Raw genomic sequence first — 18570 nt, forward strand, 5'->3', positions numbered from 1 at the left:
ATGTTCCTTCACTTGCAATTTAAGAAATCCCATTATAGTTTCCAATGAAATTATTTATTTTAGGTCAGTTACAAATTACACCCCTGCAATTGTTTTCATGTTTAATACACGAACTTTATTTTTGTGATACTCAAACCTCCTAGCTTTGGTTTAAAGTGGAAACCATCTATGGCACGAAAGATCACGTGAGAGCACGAAGCCATGGTTTCCCTCTTCTCGTTCACACAACTGATATTCTGTGGCGTTAGTGCACATTCGACTTGTTGATCTTTACAACAAGATAAGAAATTACGAGAGTCGAGGTCCTATGTGAAAATGATTTCGTGTGAAACGAGAGACGAAAGTCTTGCTAGAACAGTCTTGTTAGTTCTTAACAGTGAAAAGTTCATTTTATCACTTACACCCTTATGTTTTGTTTTAATCAATTACCTCCTATGATTTTTTTCAATCAAGTCCGCCTTTAACACTGTTAGCAATTGAGTTAAGTTGCCCATTTTATTCTTATGTAACTTTCCATGTTAGTATGTTAAAAGGGTTCTATTAATCTTCTGTTACTGCAGAGAAGTTTTCTGCAGCTGACACATGCTTAGGATACGGTTCAGTAAATAATTCTAGGATATGGAATTGTATCAGTAAATAATTCTAGGATATGGAATCGTATCCTGAAAAATATATGACTGCTACACGGAACAATGTTTTTATAGCGGCTAAGGAAATATATTTCCCTATGTTAAAAGTATCAAAGGAGCAAAAAGATTTCACTAAAAATATGAGCATATACACATTCACAAGTAAGCTTTACATATTATCACCTTTCTAACTTCGTTAAGTTCCAGACGAATATCTTCACAAATTAACTTATCAAACAATAAATCATTTTATCAAGACAGAAAATTTATTTTCTTTAAAAAGGTCATTCAGTTTAAACATTATAATATATGAACGTAGCCAGGAATTTCCATTGCTGTAGGTGGGGCACTAGTGAGATCTACTAACAAAAATTTTATCGTTGGATAAAACAATTTTGATATTTGGAATTTGTTTTATCGAAGAATTTTAGCTTGACAACTCATTCCATCACATGCATCATAAGATCATTAGACCAAGGTAATATTAGTTTCATCATTAATTGAAATACAGTTTAATAAAAAGAAAGAAGCTGTTGATACACAGTGGCGGATCCAGAAAATTAATGAAGGGTGGACACTCAATAAGTTCAAGTACATATAGATCTAGGTCTGATCTGGAACGTGACTTACGAGCAGTTGCCGACTGGTTGGGTCTAGTTTACATTTAGATTTGGAAGGATTGCGACTCAACTGGACCGATGATGGAGGACGAAGCAAATGTTCCAATTTCCAATAACGGAGATTGAGATTTGAGAGGAGATGAATCAGAATGTAGATGCAAATGATGGGTCTGGAATAGAGCTCTCTGTTGTTAGGTTTGGATAATGAAGGTGGAGGAGAAAAATAAAATAGAAGGAGGGAAATTAAAGGGGTAGGATATCGTAGCAAACAATTAAGGTTACTACCAATCAATTTCACCGTTAGATCGATTATGTTGATCCAACGGTTATATTTATTTCCATCTTTGTATGGTTATGATTCCCCATATTTAATACTTTATATTTATTTTCACCTTTGCATGGTTATGATTTCCCATATTTAATGATTTTACATTAAATATGGGGAATCATAATCATACAAAGATGGAAATAAATATAACCTTTGGATTAACATAATCGATCTAACTATGAAATTAATTGGTAGTAACCCTAATTGATTGTTACAATATCCTACCTCGAAATTAAATTGGAAAAACTTAAATTTTAAGATAAGGATATTTTTGTATTTTTATATCATATTTCAAAGGTAGGCACTTGCTCCCCTTCTCATGTATCTCAATCTGCCTCTGCTAATACATACATGTACCCGAATTTGCCTTCACAAACTCAGATTTGCGAAGAAGCCCAACAGCTTGAGTTCATATCATGGTTTTTAAACAACATTTAATTAAAATGTGTGGAGAGATTAAGTTGTAACACTAAAAATTAAATATATCTTTTCATCAAACTTTTTGAAAATATTAAACAAATGTCATCACACTTCAGCTATCCTCAGCATCTGCTAGGCAATCATACCATGCTAAAAGTTTCTATTCAAATCCTTAGGTCCAATAATCTTCATATCATAAAAAAGTAAATAAATAAGGAGATACACAAAATTTTGGAATTGAAGTACAAACAAATGATGCTCAGAGTATCATGCAAACAGAAGACAATATCAAATATCTCTCTTAATTTCTGTTTTGAGGCTTAACTGAAGATGTACCATTATTGTCCAGTGTCTAGCAGGGATGGTTAGAAAAATATCAAGGGAAAACAAGGAGCATGTAGGTGTAATCAGAGAGATGTTTAACAGGAGTTTGATTGTGAATATATAGAAACAGTTAGTAATAAATTAATCCCTGGTATAAAAAAGGAAATCAATGTAAAATCCCACAATTCTTTATTTGGTAATACTTATCATAAAAGTTACTTCTAGAACAAGGGTAAAATGGGCAAGTTAACTCAATTGCTAACAGTATTAAAAGTGGACTTAGATGGGAAAAAACCCATAGAGAGTAATTGATAAGAAAAAAAGTATAGGAATATAAATGATAAAAGAGTAAACCACATAAGGATTTATGAACTTTTCCCTTCTTCATAATGCTGAAATGTCTATATATATATTGAAAGTTTTGCTCGGCATAACATGGCTAAGTTTGAAATTGATGTCACCACTAGCATGAAAGAGTTTGTCAACAGTTGATAAGTCTGTCCTATCCCCACCAGAGAAAAATAGCGCCATATTTCTTATCTAAAAAGTGTCTTCAAGTTTTGGCTATTTATATAATCGAGAGATTGATGGAAATCAACGGTTAAGATTTGATGTCAAATTTAATATATATTAGTGGTGTTTGCGATCTAGATTGGATCAATTTTGAAGTAAAAATCATCTAATCTCAACCCTTCGATTTAATCATTTAATCATCTATTCGATTTGAATTTTTTTTAAGTCTGATCCAAAAAATTTGGATAAGATTTATGGTTTTTCAAAAAGCTTAAAATTTTAGCCATACAAATTATTAGCTAATCAAAATAAAGTCATTGAAAGTTACAAACCACTTAAAAATTTAAGTTTTCAAACTGAAATAGGTCTTCAAACTCATGAAGAATTAAAATGAATTAATAGACAACAAAAAAATCTAAAACAAGATAGTTTGCTATCAATAACATTCAAGATTCCAAGTCATCATTTTTAAAAAATAATAAATATATAATACATTGGATCTGTTTTCACCAACCAAATCGAAAACCGATCCAATCCAATTAAAATATGTGGGTTTTTTTTTTTTTTTTTGATTTTCGATTAATTCGGTTATCGATTTTTCGGTTCGGTCACTGCGATTTTAATCGATTTGGATCGGTTGATGAACACCCCTAATATATATATATATATATATATATATATATATATATATATATATATATATATATATATAGAGAGAGAAATATTTCTCAAGCTGTTTGAGAATATTTATCTTCGGTTACCTTAATACTACGTCGTTTTGTTTATTTATTTTCTTATATTAATTGATTCACCTTTGAATGGTTATAATTTCTTTTTTCTCTCTCTTCCTTTATCACTATTTATTCCTCTTTGTACGATTATGATTTAGTAGCCGGAAATAAAATTATCTTAAACAGTTTGAGAAACTATATATGGGGTAAATATTTCTGCAACCACTATAGATAAGCTTATCTAAAGTTATCCTTTATAACTATGTTTTTCCGGGAGAACATAGTTATAACATTAAAAGTTACTTTTTTTCTCTCTCCTCATTTAATTTTCAAAACATGTCTGCTGACGTGGAGAGAGAGAAAAGCAACTTTAATGTTATAACTATGTTCTCCCGAGAGAACATAGTTAACAATGAATGGCTGTAGAAATATTTTTCCACCGTATATATATATATATATATATATATATATATATATATATATATATATATATATGTTTTCTTACAAAAATCAAAAATCCTTTTCAGCCCTACGGTTTATAAAATCGGGCTAAAAGTTGTCCTAAAACAAAGCATAAAAAGATGATCATATGGTGGTAACAGCCGTTTTTGATTGAAGAGAACTTCAAATTCACCGACTTCGTTTCCCCGTCCATCTGGCTCGTTATAAATATCACATGTGGCAGCTCAAATTGCAATTCTCAAGACACAACGTTGAAAACTTATACTAGTGCAGAATTCTGTAATAAAAACACCATGTGTTCCTCGTGCTTCTTAAAATTAGCACTCTGCATATCTCTCTAGCTGTCTCACTTTCTTCTGTCTCTACCCTGTATAAGCATAACGTATCGTAAACCCAAGTTCTATCCTACCTGCTTGTTGCTAGATTAACAGGTCAGTCTCTCTCTCTCTCTCTCTCTCTCGTGTACTGTCATTCAGGTCATAAACGATGTTGGGTTGGTGTTTGTTCATTTTTTCCGCTTTCTGTTCAATAGAAGTTCTGTTGGGTTCCGGAAAAAAAGAAGAAGGGGAGGAAAAGTAGAAAGTAAAATGTTGTGTGCTTTTCATCTCTTCCCTGCATCTTCCTTGTTCCATATTCCTTGTCTGGTGGGTTATAAGTACGTAGTATACTTTGTTATAGAAGACGGTAGGTGATATTAAATCACTAAGAGGTTTGAACCCATGAATAAACCAGAAGGGAGTAGATGATCAAAATTATCACTGTGCAATTAAAAATATTAATAGGAATAAAATCCGAGCTCACAGAACGTGTCTCCTTAGGACAATTTGCCCCCTCACTGATGCCAAAGGTTGATGGACACTTGTCTCCCAGGATAGAACGTATTTCGTCTTTCGTCTGAAGAATGATGGCACTACCAATTAACAGCCCAAACGAACACAACTGAATGCCAGAGGAAACTACACCGGAGTATGAAAAGAAACATGCAAAACCGGAAGGAGAAAAATTCCGGCAGAGTTTCAGTGCAGAAAAATTGGATCCATTTTCTGAAGGTGTCAGTGTCTATTTATAGACAACGTAAAGTCACATTTCAAAAGGCACATATTCGACGACGAAACAACACATCCGTTGGACACGAAAAGACACCCCTTCAAGGATGAAACAACACGTCCATTCGGATGAAACAACACATCCTTTCGGATGAAAAGATACATCTGTTTGTCGACGAAAAGACACACCCTTTCACTACCAAACTTCTTATTCATAACCAATATATTGTCTACACAATTTATATAAATAAATAATATATATATATATATATATATATATATATATATATATATATATATAAATTCCAACATACTTAACTGTTAATTTTACCTTTTTTTTTTTTTTTTTTTGGAAATCTCTGGGTTTTTTAAATCTAGGCAAATCATTAACGGCTAATGTTTTTTCCGTTGTCAATATGAAGCGATCACTAAGCAAGATATGATATTTACATTTTAACTATGGAATTTATTAATCTCCTTCAGTAGAAGATAACTTACCTCATGCATAGAAACAAGTTATGTGGGTCCCATCACTTTTTAAAATAAAAAAAAAATAAAAAAAAGAATGACACAACTTTTTATGTCTCACCAACATGAGATAGTTGTCTTCTATAAAAGGAGATAATTTAAACCCTTTAACTATACATTGAAAATTTGAACTGAACTTTTTTGTTTGGTAATAATGTACATGATAACATTGGCTCAGCCACCCTAGAGTATTGTGGTTTTATCACTAAATGAGTGTATATATTCAGTGTTATTAAAATCGGCTGGGTCGGTCTGATCGGTTGAATTAGGAACTCAATCCCTAATCATTTCAGTTCAGTCAATTAACTGCCTATCCTATTAAAAATGGTGAATTGCAGGTCAAAAATTGGGTTCAAACGATACTAAGCCGGTACTGGTTTTTTTGGTTGAATCGATTTTTGAGAATTGTAGCAAAATATTTTGTATTCTTAAAATTTGAACTCGACACCCATCTAAAGAAAGAGGAGTGACATGCTAATCAATAAGTTAAATTATTTTGATTATCATATTATTTTTGTGGGATAGGTTATTTTATCTATTATTATTTTTTGTCTACTTTGCTTATTACTCTCCAATACCATTAGATTAGAGAGAAAAATAAATGTTAATTAAGATCCCAATCTAACAGTGTTAGAGAATGGTAGACAAAAATGGACAGAAAAAAGATAGATTAAATAACTTATTCTTATTTTTATTTATATATTTATTATATATGTTTATATAAAATTAATTTAAGCATCAAATCAATAACTCATTAATCCGGTACCTCCACCATTCGATCAATAGTTTGAATTTAATAATATTGGTGTAGATACGCATTCAAAATCAAGGAATTAAAATAATGAGGACTCTTTTTGGTCTAGTGGGGTACTCTTTTTGGTCTGAGATTTTTTTTTTATATATAATTACTAATTATATAACGGGCTGGGGAGGACAGATCTGCTCAACTTTGTGTGTTATGTGTTATTAGCACTTTATATAGAAAAATATTTAAAATTACTACCCCTAATAATTAAATTTTTTAAAATTTATCTTGTTCTTTATTTGTTTTATTTTGTCTCGTTTTATTATATTTTTATATGTTCTTTTAATCTCCCTATCAGTGTTTTAAAATTTTGCCCCACCCTGGAGTCGACTCTACCGAGTCACTGACACCCCTCTCTTTGAGAGTTGGGGTCAGCAGTTAGATCTTATATGCATGTTGATCCTTTTGATCCCCGAAACCCTTTGATTGAACCCGTGATTCCTGGGTCAGAGGGATCAGATGGGATTGTGGGTAAAAAAAAAAAAAAACTCGCTACTGCCTAGATTTAGAACTAGATTTGAAATATGAATCATTCTTCTTTTTCTCTTTTTATCTTCTTTCCCAGACCCAGACTCAGTCTCCTTGATCTGATGATCTCCTCCATCGTGATAGTGGTTTCTCCTATCCTCTTCGGTCTTCTCTCTCCCCCTCCCCCTTCGTGGTCTTCTCACTTCACTGTTGATTCATCGCGACACCACCTCTCCTCCGTCATTCTCTCTTGGGTAAATGGATCTCCTTTACATGCTCTTGTAGGTGTATGAAAAGGATAAGGAGGGTCTAGGTTTAAAGATATAAATTTTCATTAACTACATTGAAATATGTGTTTTATATTTTGATACTTTGATTAGCTTGTATAATATTGACTTGTGGATGTAATTGCTTGAATTATATTAAGTATATTTTGAATCTTTAATATTTGGTGGTTTGATTTTTTTGAATTTTTTATATAGAATATATATTTATATTTTTTTAATGTATACATCCGGATCAGTAAAGTGATCCCGTGACATTTCAGTTGAATCCGTGACCTATCTCAACTGAGTCGATGGCCGGATCAAATTTTTAAACACTACCCACACCATTATTGGGTGCGTAAGCCATTATATTATATGATATGTCTTCCTTTCCTTATAAAAGAACATCAAACGGTTTTAAACCTGCTATTATGATATTTGATATTCGCCAAGTTAGTACCTGTACGGTTGGTAGGCGATAAAGGTGGCAACTAGGAGTGAAAGTGGGCTGGGCTGGACTAAGCTTTGTCTCGAAAAGTTCAAGTCTATGTCAAAACATTTTGGCCTGGCCCAAGCCTAGTACGAGTCTAACTGTTAGCCTGGCTTGACCCATTTATAAAAAAACACAAATGGCCTGACATGGCCTAACCCGTTAGCCTGTTAATTTTTAACTTTGAAACAGAACCATGAATCAACTTTACAAAATACTCAAATTCTATTGCTAAACCAAAAATCATAATTTCAACGTCCAAACAGAATAATGAATCACAACAAAACTCGTACAATCTGCATTTAAGTCTATTTCAAAAGCAAAATGCTCAAACTAAATAACATATATTTCATCGAATCCAACAAACAAATCCATACTATATAACTTAAAATAACTACATAAATCCAACAAACACATCATGATGCTTGTAGTAAGTATAACATCTTCCAAAAATATTTTAATATATTCATAGACACAATCTAACATGATGAGATGTTGGTTCCTCCTACCTAAAAATTAAAGTCAGATTTCTATTAAAATATAATCGAATATAATTAAGTTATAAATAATTGCAATAGATTAAATTTATATCTTTTGTTTTGTCTTCAAGTCATAGTTATTCTATTCTATTTTATTTAAAATAAATAGTACAATATAGGTCGGCCTGTAGGCTAATTATAGGCTAGGCTTTGTGAAAGTGAGCCTACGGTCTTTTTATTAAACAAGCTTTTTCAAGGCCCAAGTCCAGCCTATTTTACGAAATATACTAGGTCAGGTCTGACCTGACGTAGGCCGTGCCGAAGACCCCTATAACCGGCCGGGCCTAGTTTCAGCGCTAGTGGCAACACTCATGAACGCAGTATGATTGGGTACATAATTAGGCCATCGTTTGTTTTTTTTGATTAGGACTATGATTCCTATTTTTTTATTTTTTTATTTGCATTGACCATACATGACTGTATTCCCATCTTGTTATGAATTTGATTGTTTTTCATGTCCTCGTCATTTGTAAAATAATATTTACACACTTGATGTGCAATGTAAAGGAGTGCATTTCACCGTGTGAAAAACTCCTTTTTTTTCCCCCTTCTATGTTGCTTCCTATTATTATTATTTTTATTTGTATATTGAGCATATTTGAAGACATGGAATTTATTTTTTTAAATAAAAGGGGAAAAAAAAATACTGTCCATACAATTAGAACATGCATGTAGTATACAGGACCATAGCGTTTAGGACTTTTCCGGAGTATGTAAGGAGAAAGTAGTATTTTGTGGCTCTCCTTTGACCTTATTTGCAAAAGGAAGGTCTAAGTGCACAAAGCTTCTATCTTTGTGGATCAGATTAGATTAGATGGAGCATTAATGTTTTTTTGTTTGAGATTTTTGTCAAGGTCATGGGGCGTTACGCACTCTCAAAGCACTTTCGTAAAGTGTCTTTTAGACACCCGGTCACGTTTGTGGGGCAGGTAGAACAATAATTTTTCTTTTTCTTTATATTTTGAAAAATAAAATAAAAAAATTGATTCAAGGGGTATATACTTAAATTCGTTTAAGCAAGATTTTCTATTCAAATTTTTGTGAATGCGAAAATTTATCTTTAGAAGAGTTAGCTCTACCATAATGTAAATGTTATCGACTAGAACAGGATTGCATCCTTGTGAATGTAAACCCGTCTCAAATAGGATTTTCTCCGTAAAGATAAAAGATATACGTCGATTATCCACACACACACAAAAAAAAAAAAAAAAATTAACGGTCTCAGCTGAACTTGCAAATATGTATATTATAAGTCTTTACATATTTTTTATAAGTCACGGGGGATCATGCGCAAAGGTCGGTGGCCAATTGAATGTAAAGTTTGTTATCCCTATTTATTCTCGCTTTCCGTAAGTATTCCGTTATCTTGTGCAGTTATTTCATGTGCTAATCAATTTGTAAGCAAAAGCTTTTCATGTTAATTAACCAGTACTCCTAAGTTTTTTACATCAAGTGAGAGTCAGCAATTTAAATTGAAACAGTTATAAATGCTACGTTAATTAGTTTCTAGAAGAAAAATGAATGGTTAGGCATGAAACAACTGTTTACAATATAACAACATGCATGAGAGATCTGGCTTATAGTTTACATTCATTTGAATTTGCAGCATATATATATATATATACTTGTAACCGGTAAGACTCTGGAACTTTTAACTGGGATAACTAAGATGGTTTGCCATTGAGAATTGGTATATTCTTGCAGATATTCAAAATACGATCAGTTTTTCATATTGTGGCTTCATTGGAATGTGAATTAATTCGGTTGTCAAGTAAATGGAAAGTGAATCTCGTTGTTCTTTATATATATAATGGGATGCTCCTATTCAAAGAAAGCTAAGTCACCCGGTTACGTGGAGGTGGAACCTGCTACTCTTGCTGCTGGGACACCATGTGAGTATCTATCGTTAATTTGATAAATTCTTAGGCTTTATAGCTTGAATTTTTGCTTTGCCTTGTCGATCGTATATGGTCCTTCTTGCAACCGTGTTTCCTTGTAATTTGTATTCAACCACCTATCCCATCCTCTTATGCCATTCTTGATGGAATGAATATATCTTCTTATGTTAGGGAAACAGTATTTGATAATTTATTGAGTTTTTATTAAAGATGGGTGAATGACAGCCGCAATTCAACTTGGAGATTAGGGAGGGTTTTTTTCATATGCTATTTTAATAGATAGGTATTAGGTACAACTCAATTAATATCATATGATAATTTAAATTCGGTTAATGGTCTCTTTACAAATATGCAATACGGACTCGCAATCAAAGTTTAATAAGGAGTGGGTGTTAGTGTTCTATAATGATTTATGGGTACTTGATTGCTTACATGTGGAATAAGAACCGTTTATGATTTTAGGACCCAATTTTTATTATTGTGTACTATGGATTTAAGGTTTTTCCTTTTGGTATACAAAATTTGGGTATTTTTAATGTTGTTGAAATTAGAACCAGTTACCATTGGGCCTTTGTAGATCAAGTATTAAGCTTTTGAGTGACACAAAACTTGCAATGGATCGTGCCCTTTATATAGAAAATTTCATTTTAGAAGTTTTAGTTTTAAACCTGGCTAGATTGTTGGGATATTAAGCGACTGAATAAAATAAAATTGTATCTTTCTTCCTCTGTTTACAGTTACTGTGGGTGAAGTAGAGGCCTTACATGAGCTCTATAAGAAGTTGAGCAATTCAGTTATTGAAGATGGTCTTATTCACAAGGTGAGGTATCGTTTCAGATTAATGTGACTTCCCTAACTTTGATCCTTTATTCTCCATTAAATAATTAACCTTTTAGATCATATACTCGTCCAGGAAGAATTTCAGCTGGCACTCTTCAGGAACAAAAGCATGAATAATCTGTTCGCAGACAGGGTTTGTTAATCTGACCCATCTTTGAAATTTAGGATTGTTTAATCTTGTTCAGGTTCTTGGAGACTGATAATTTATCTGAAGCTGTTATGGATGTCGTTTTCCATAATCTTTATTTAGTTGATATGTCATCTTTTAGGCATTAAAAAAATCATAAAATCACTTTCTTTTGACATGTCAAAATACTTATTTCACACTTGTAATACTATCTTGTACTAACGCATATTCATATTTGTGCCTCATTTATAGATTTTTGATTTATTTGATGTCAAGCGCAATGGGGTCATTGAGTTCGGCGAATTTGTTCGATCATTGGGTATTTTTCACCCAAATTCACCGGTAGAAGACAAGATTAATTGTAAGATTAATTAATTCTCCCACGTACAGATTTCATGTTAATTTTTTATTTTCAGTTTCCTTTATTAAGACGTCTATCTGCGAGAATTATATGCATTCATTATTTATATTTGACTGCACAGATAGTTATGAGTCACCTACCAGATGCTTTGTCTTAATTTTATTAAATTGGGTATAATGATCTTGCAGTTACTTTTAGGTTGTATGATCTGAGGCAAACTGGGTATATTGAACGAGAGGAGGTATGGTTTTCTTCAAACTTCTTTGTCAAATAACAATTACGAGAGTTTGATTTTGATCTAGTGTCATTGTAAACTTTAACATGGCAAAGTTCTTCCTATCAAGTTTTAATACAGCTGAGTTATGAGAGACTCGAACTCGAAATTACTAGTTAAGCTGGAACAATTCCTTAACAGTTGATTCACGTGCTTGGCAATTAACGTAATGAAATCTTATCATATATTGGCACGTAAACTCGGCTAATCATTAATTGTTGAAATGTATGACTGGACAAAAGTGTTATAAAAATATTACTTAGGATATACATCAAAATTAAATTAATGTTATGAACAATTTTAGTTATTAATTGGTACTTCCATTTCTACGTGTGTACTATTCTTAAGAGTAATGGTTTACCTGCAGTTAAAGGAGATGGTACTAGCACTTCTGCACGAGTCAGATCTTGTACTTTCAGATGAAGTTATTGAAATCATTGTGGATAAGGTTCATAAAATTTTACCTTGTTAAAAATTTCAGAGCTCCGTTAAAATTAGTGTTCCTAAAGTTTCATAGCTTCTTCCGCAGACTTTTAGTGATGCTGATACAAAAGGTGATGGTAGGATCGATCAAGAAGAATGGAAAGCATTTGTGGTTGAACATCCATCCTTGATAAAGAACATGACTCTACCATATTTAAAGTGGGTGAACATTTTTCTCAATAAATACGATTTCCTATTACATCATTGGTTCACTTGTGATACAAACACGACACTTTTGATGAGTGGGCTTCTTTTAATGGATGTACCCTCCCGATTTTGCAGGGATACAACCTTGGCATTTCCCAGTTTTTTGTAAGAACAGAAACCCAAGACTCAAGAGGTGTGAGGTTTTGGTTTCACTGAGGATGCTGTCTTTGATTTCATCTCCTGAGATGGATACTAAGCATCACCTTAATTTCTCATGGTCCAAAGAAAATCTGCTACACTGGGTTCTACGGTCGCTCAGCCTGTCATCCATCAACTGAGAGTTTTCCTCTACTAGCTGAATGAATCTATGTTGTTATCTACTATCTAGGACTATGAATGGTGGCTGTGATTTTTTATTCTAATGCAAAGCTTGTACAGTTATACTGTATGTACGAGAGGTGTAATTAGACCACGTGGATTATGTGGTATCAGAATTTTATAGTATTGAAAAGGAGGGTTGGTTCATTATGTGGTCCGCGACCAAACTTTACAACCACAATTTTGATGAATTATTCACAAATTATTCTTAAATATAAGAATCTATCAATTTAATATTTAATATTTTTAATCACTTAAATTATTAATAAATTATTTCCGTCAATAAATACCTTTTTGTACTGTCAATGTATTAATAACTTCTTTAACTAAAAAATTATAATTGGTATTAAATATATTAACAATGAATCATGTTTATGTCATGAATCTTATCCAAATCTCATATTTCTTTCACATAATAAAATTCCCTTAAAATTGAAAGTAAATTTATTTTATGATAAAATGTTACCAATCTGACTCCTACATCTAACTTTGTAAACTTTTGAATAATAAAGAACTTTATCTATATATTAATACTATTAGTAACTATGAAATTTAATTATATAAAAAAAATTCACTACTAATTATTAATTTTGGGAATAATTAATATCTTTTTATTAACAATTATCTATATATAAGAACGCTTGAGCTATACTTATTATGTAATTTGCATAAGAAAGTTGGCAAAAAATAAAAACCAATTAAAACACGTTACAAAAATAAAATTATCTTTCTTTGACTTAGCAAGCAATTATTGTTCTGGAAATTTTACCTTTTAAATGTTAAAAATGTAACTTAGTATTGCTATTGGCACACATATTTATTATTTACGTCTTGAAGAAGTAAATTAAAATGGTAACGTCTATTTTAAGTGTGATTAATACTTAATACTCAGCTTAAGTCATGAATTTCCACCACCTAATAAGCCCTATAAATAGCTGGCATTTCAGATTTATCACATAAAACAATTGGAATGTAATATAATTATCTCAGAGTATAATTTTCTCACTTTTTATGTAGTTATTATTGATAAGTTATTGCGGTAAGTTCAATATTATATTATTTTAGAACGAAAATTATGATATTTTTATAATTTTAATTTGTTTTAAAATTATTATAATTTTTTAATATTTTAATTCTAAAATGACGCGAGTAAATGTAGATACACAGAGAAATATTTTTTCGATTTTCTTAACACAACAATAGTGAGTCATGTCTTTCCTGGAAAATTGGGAAGCTAGGAAAATGACCGATTCTGAGAAACCTGCGAACAAGAATTTCTGATCACTTCAGCAATGGCGCTAAATTCATTTATCAGCTTCTTCGTAACTGAATTTCTTCTTCCACTGTGTTGTGTAAGCTGATCGTTCACTTTGATTCTTTCCTTTTTCAGATTTTTGCTGATCTTCTTTTCTTTTAATGCTCATTTTATGGATTGTCAATTGTCGGCGTCGCTTGTTTGGCTAGCTTCAAATAGGAGTGAGATTTATGGATTTTTTGTGTTTAAATCTTGTTGCATTGATTGAGATGATTTATTCGTTGACGCGCCGTGAGAAATTCAATTCATTTTTGTTTGATGTTTTTGTTTTAGGATTTACGATTCTCATTTTGATTCTCTCAGCAAGTATAGAAGTTTGAAATTTTCTGTATTTCGCTATTTGAACTTTACTCTTTTGCTGTGGTTATTTAGTAAAAAAAAAAAAAATCAAAAAAAGAGGAAAATGAGGAAAGCAGAAATTCTCGTTGTTTTTTATTTTTATTTTTTATTTTTTATTTTAAAATTGAGTCGGCTTTCATGTGAAACTAGAGACAATTTGCACTGTGCAGGAAAAAGGAACTATAAAATAGATATTTTATGCTTCTATTTCTTCTTTAATGCTTGTGTTCAGGCACGGGCTGGTTTTATTATAAGAGTAAAAGGCAATAAAAGTAAATTAAGAGAAGGACTAAAAAGAAATTTTCAGGTTGCCTCTTTTGTGATTCCCTATTAAATCCCTGATTAGAACGTTTGCGTTCTACTACTGATTATATAGTTCATAGCTTGTTCATTTTTGAGCTAGCAAGGTTTTGAACCTCTAAATTGACAATGGCTAGTGTGGCGCTTTGTCCAGTGTATGAAGAGTATTCTAACAACCATGTTGAATTTTCCAGCTGCAATATTCCTCATTTGAGGGACTCAATTTTGATTTACATGACTCTTGGTGGATCTGTGATTCCCATGCATATTATGTAGACAGATTCAATTGCTTCTGTGAAGCTGAGAATTCAAACGTGCAAAGGATTTTTTGTGAAGAAACAAAAACAAGTTTTTGAAGGGAAGGAATAGACCCACAACAAATCTTGTGTCCGCGATTATGGTGTAGCAGATGAGAATGTGCTGCACTTGGTGCTAAGGCTTTATGATCTTCAAGCAATTACTGTTACAACTACATGTGGAAAGGAGTTCAGGTTTTATGTTGAGAAGAATAGGAGTGTGGGTTATGTGAAGCAGCATATTGCAAGGAAAGGGAAAGGTTTTGTGGACCTCAAGAATCAAGAACTGATATTTGATGGCGAGGCACTTGAAGACCATAAACTCACTGAGGAGATCTGTAAGGACAAAGATACTGTCATTCATCTTTTGGTCAGAATATCAGATGCCAAGGTAAGGTCTAAACCGATTGAGAAAGATGTTGAATTATCAATTGAGGCATCATACACACACAATACGGTAGGAAATTTAGGTGCAGACAAGTTGGGGCCAGTGTTTTTAACAAAAAAGGTTCTGGAGAGGAAGCAATTGATCAGAGATTTTCTGTTGGAACCGATTCTTGTGAACTCCACTATCAGAGTCCCGCTAGTGATCCAGGAGCTTATTAAAACCACTTCTCAGGGTTAGAGAGAGGCAATAAACCAATTCAATCTTCAAAGGGTACAAGAGGTACTTATTTCATGCAAGATTCATCTGGTTTAAAGTATGTTTTTGTTTTCAAGCCTATTGATGAGGAGCCAATGGCAATTAACAATCCTCGAGGCTTACCTGTTTCGGTGAATGGCGAAGGGTTAAAGAAAAGGGGCAAGGTGCATTGAGAGAAGTTGCAGCTTACATTTTGGATCATCCTAGGAAAGGAGCTCGCTTTTATCATGACAATGAGGAGCAGCGATTTGCTGGAGTGCCTCCAACGATCCTGGTCAAATGCTTGTACAAGGGATTCCATCGTCCTGAAGGTTGTAAGTATTATTCAAGAAATGTTAAAATAGGGTCGCTTCAGATGTTTGTGAGAAATATTGGAAGTTTGTGAAGACATCGGACCTCATGCATTTCCGGTGGAAGAGGTGCACAAGATCTCTGTGTTGGATATCAGGTTGGCAAATGCAGAAGGAATGCTGGGAACATTTTAGTTACAAAGGATGGTGAAGATGGTACAATTATACTTACTCCAATTGATCATGGCTATTGCCTGAGAACTTAAGTTCTTGAACACACTAAATTTATGCATTCTCTTTTTATATTTTGTATTTTAATACGGAATTTGCTTTCTCCTTTATTGAAGTTTCTGTGATCCTGATTTCTCAAATTAGCCCCGTCTCTTTTCCAATTTTTTATGACTAGATTAACTGGTTTTGGTAGAAGTAAGAAACCATTTTTTTGTGGTAATGTTCAATCTATGCCACACTTTGGTGCATTTGGTTGGAATGTAACTCACATCTTTAAGGAGATTTCTTTGGATGAGCGGAAACTTTGGGATAACATTAGGTGACCAGCTTCTACAAGTGTGAAACACATGGTCTTTTTAAAGGGGTTGCCCTCACATTATGTTGAGGGACTTGGTAGCTTTGCCTCACTAATGTTTTCTTGGTTCTCTGTTGTTTTTCTCTGTTTTAAGGAGGATCTCTTAGTCTCGTCACTACTTGGAATCATATCATCTTCTCGTAGTCATAATGAATTTCTTCTTCTATCAAAAAATAAATATATGAATATATGCTTATGATGTTGTCTTATCATCCTTGAGCCAGTTTACAATTGCAAATGGTTTTTTAAGGTTGAGACTGGACGTAGGTAGTTAACTAGCTTGGGAAGGGTTTTAAAATTGAACCAACGTTACTACAATCTCTTTCACTTTTGTTAATCCTATTCTTTAAAAATTTAAAATTTTGGCTAAGCTTCTTTTCCTTAATTTTTTTCCCCTTTTTGTAGTTTGATGACTGCACTACTTTCGATTGGTTATATTGGCCACAAGCTCAGGACTCAGGAGTCTTACTCCCCTGACATCATTGACTACATAAAATCTCTGGATCCTGAAGAAGATATTAAGCTTTTGAAATTTTATGGATGGCACCTAAATTCCTCCTGAATGTGCCTGCATCCTTCGAATATCAACCATGCTTCTCAAGAAAGGTGCAGGGAGAGGACTTACTCCTTTTGCTATCGGAAGCCTCATGTGTAGGGAAAAATTGGAGAAAAATTCTGTCATTGAGCAGATTATTCAGGAAGCTGAGGAAGCTACAGTTACAGGAACAAGTGAAGCTAGATTTCTTGATCTTGTTTCATTGTTCATGGATATTCGTTTAGAAGTGCTATTCCCATGAGTAAATATACACCTGGTTCACATAATTACGTTACTGTTGATAAGATACATGATGCTGCTCCATTGGTCGTTATAGTGGATTCCTCAACCTCGTTTTGTGTACTGTGGTTAGAACTTGTGTCCTACGCTCGTTAACTATATAAGTACTGCATGCATGTGTTGCAATATTGTTGGAGATATTGATATAAAATTATTAATATGATAATCACTAATCAATTTAAGTTATTTGATTGAATTGGTTTCATTATATGGTAATAGTGTTCAAATCTTATTGCCCCCATTTTCTAATAAAATTAAAGAGGTAAGTTTAAGGCTAAGGGTTCTTATATGAGTAGATGTGTTAAAGATTTTAATATAAAATCATTGAGGAAGGTTATATTTATAACATATTTTCATTTATAACCTTTTACAATCATATCTTAACTATTGATTTTCGCCAATCGATGGTTATTATTTATTGTGAATTAATAATTAATTAATGAGTTTGATTTGTAAAAATAATAAACGTTGATTGACGGAAATTAACGGTTAAGATATGGTTATAAGAGGTTGTAAGTATAATCTTTCTTAATAAGTATGCTTCTTGTTTCTCTTAATACATTATAGACGTTCGATGAGGTACTTTGGTCATTAGATGGCAAATCGGATCCTACTATATGAGCAAATTATCATTGAGATGAATGAACAATTTTAGAAGGAGAGAGAGAGAGAGAGTATATGAGCAAATTATCATTGAGATGAATGAACAATTTTAGAAGGAGAGAGAGATACAACCTTCTTTTACGGTTTGGTCCTCTAACATGAGGTGAACCAAAGTATTACGCCAAGTTATTAGTTGACGTTTATTGAGCCAACATTTTAGACAAAAACTCTATTTTTGTTACTCACATTTTTTTGTCAATTTAATCCCATATATCAATTTTTGCAATTTAGTCCCTTATTGACACTATTGATAATTTTATGAAATTATATTTCCTTTATTTAAAAAGAATCTGAATTTGAGTTAAAGAAGCACTTCATCTTAGAAGAGCACTTTTGGTTTGCTTGTCAAGTGTCTCGGATGAAAAGAAAAGGATAATTAAATCTAAAGCCAGCTGTTGAGAGTATATTCCCTAACTCTTATGTATGGAGGAGCCTTTACAAGATTTCGCAAGCATCAGATTGCACTTAAATTTCAGGACCACCAAGGCAACAACATAAGTGGAACTCACCAATTGTTAGGATACCCTCATTGCCAACCGGTTAATTACCACCATGAACATCTCATAATTGACCACTTTCAGTTTCAACTTTGCAAAGCGTAGAAGTTCAAGTACAGAAGGACCCAA

General features: G+C 32.6%; 1 protein-coding gene and 1 pseudogene across 1 annotated transcript; both read left to right on the forward strand.

Moving 5' to 3' along the window:
* Positions 1 to 9859: 9859 nt before the first annotated feature.
* On the forward strand, positions 9860 to 12806 carry LOC133284126 (calcineurin B-like protein 4). Its single transcript, XM_061481115.1, has 8 exons — positions 9860 to 10061; positions 10805 to 10887; positions 10981 to 11040; positions 11287 to 11395; positions 11584 to 11636; positions 12037 to 12117; positions 12199 to 12311; positions 12435 to 12806. The coding sequence occupies exons 1-8, from the start codon at positions 9980 to 9982 to the stop codon at positions 12466 to 12468; spliced, it is 615 nt and encodes a 204-aa protein (XP_061337099.1). The 5' UTR covers positions 9860 to 9979; the 3' UTR covers positions 12469 to 12806.
* A 1087-nt stretch (positions 12807 to 13893) lies between these two features.
* LOC133284128 (phosphatidylinositol 4-kinase gamma 3-like) lies at positions 13894 to 17409 on the forward strand (annotated as a pseudogene).
* The last annotated feature ends 1161 nt before the right edge of the window (positions 17410 to 18570 follow it).

Source organism: Gastrolobium bilobum, unplaced genomic scaffold (assembly GCF_033153095.1).
Source record: "Gastrolobium bilobum isolate Gb01-03AN ecotype WA unplaced genomic scaffold, APGP_CSIRO_Gbil_v1 utg146098, whole genome shotgun sequence".
In the NCBI taxonomy this organism is placed as follows: domain Eukaryota; kingdom Viridiplantae; phylum Streptophyta; class Magnoliopsida; order Fabales; family Fabaceae; genus Gastrolobium; species Gastrolobium bilobum.

Bases quoted from the DNA above. Each gene is read 5' to 3' on its own strand.
- LOC133284126 (XM_061481115.1), top strand. From the start codon at position 9,980: ATGGGATGCTCCTATTCAAAGAAAGCTAAGTCACCCGGTTACGTGGAG. The intron at 10,062-10,804 runs GTGAGTATCTAT...CTCTGTTTACAG, and splicing joins TCTTGCTGCTGGGACACCAT to TTACTGTGGGTGAAGTAGAG. The intron at 12,312-12,434 runs GTGGGTGAACAT...CCGATTTTGCAG, and splicing joins ATGACTCTACCATATTTAAA to GGATACAACCTTGGCATTTC.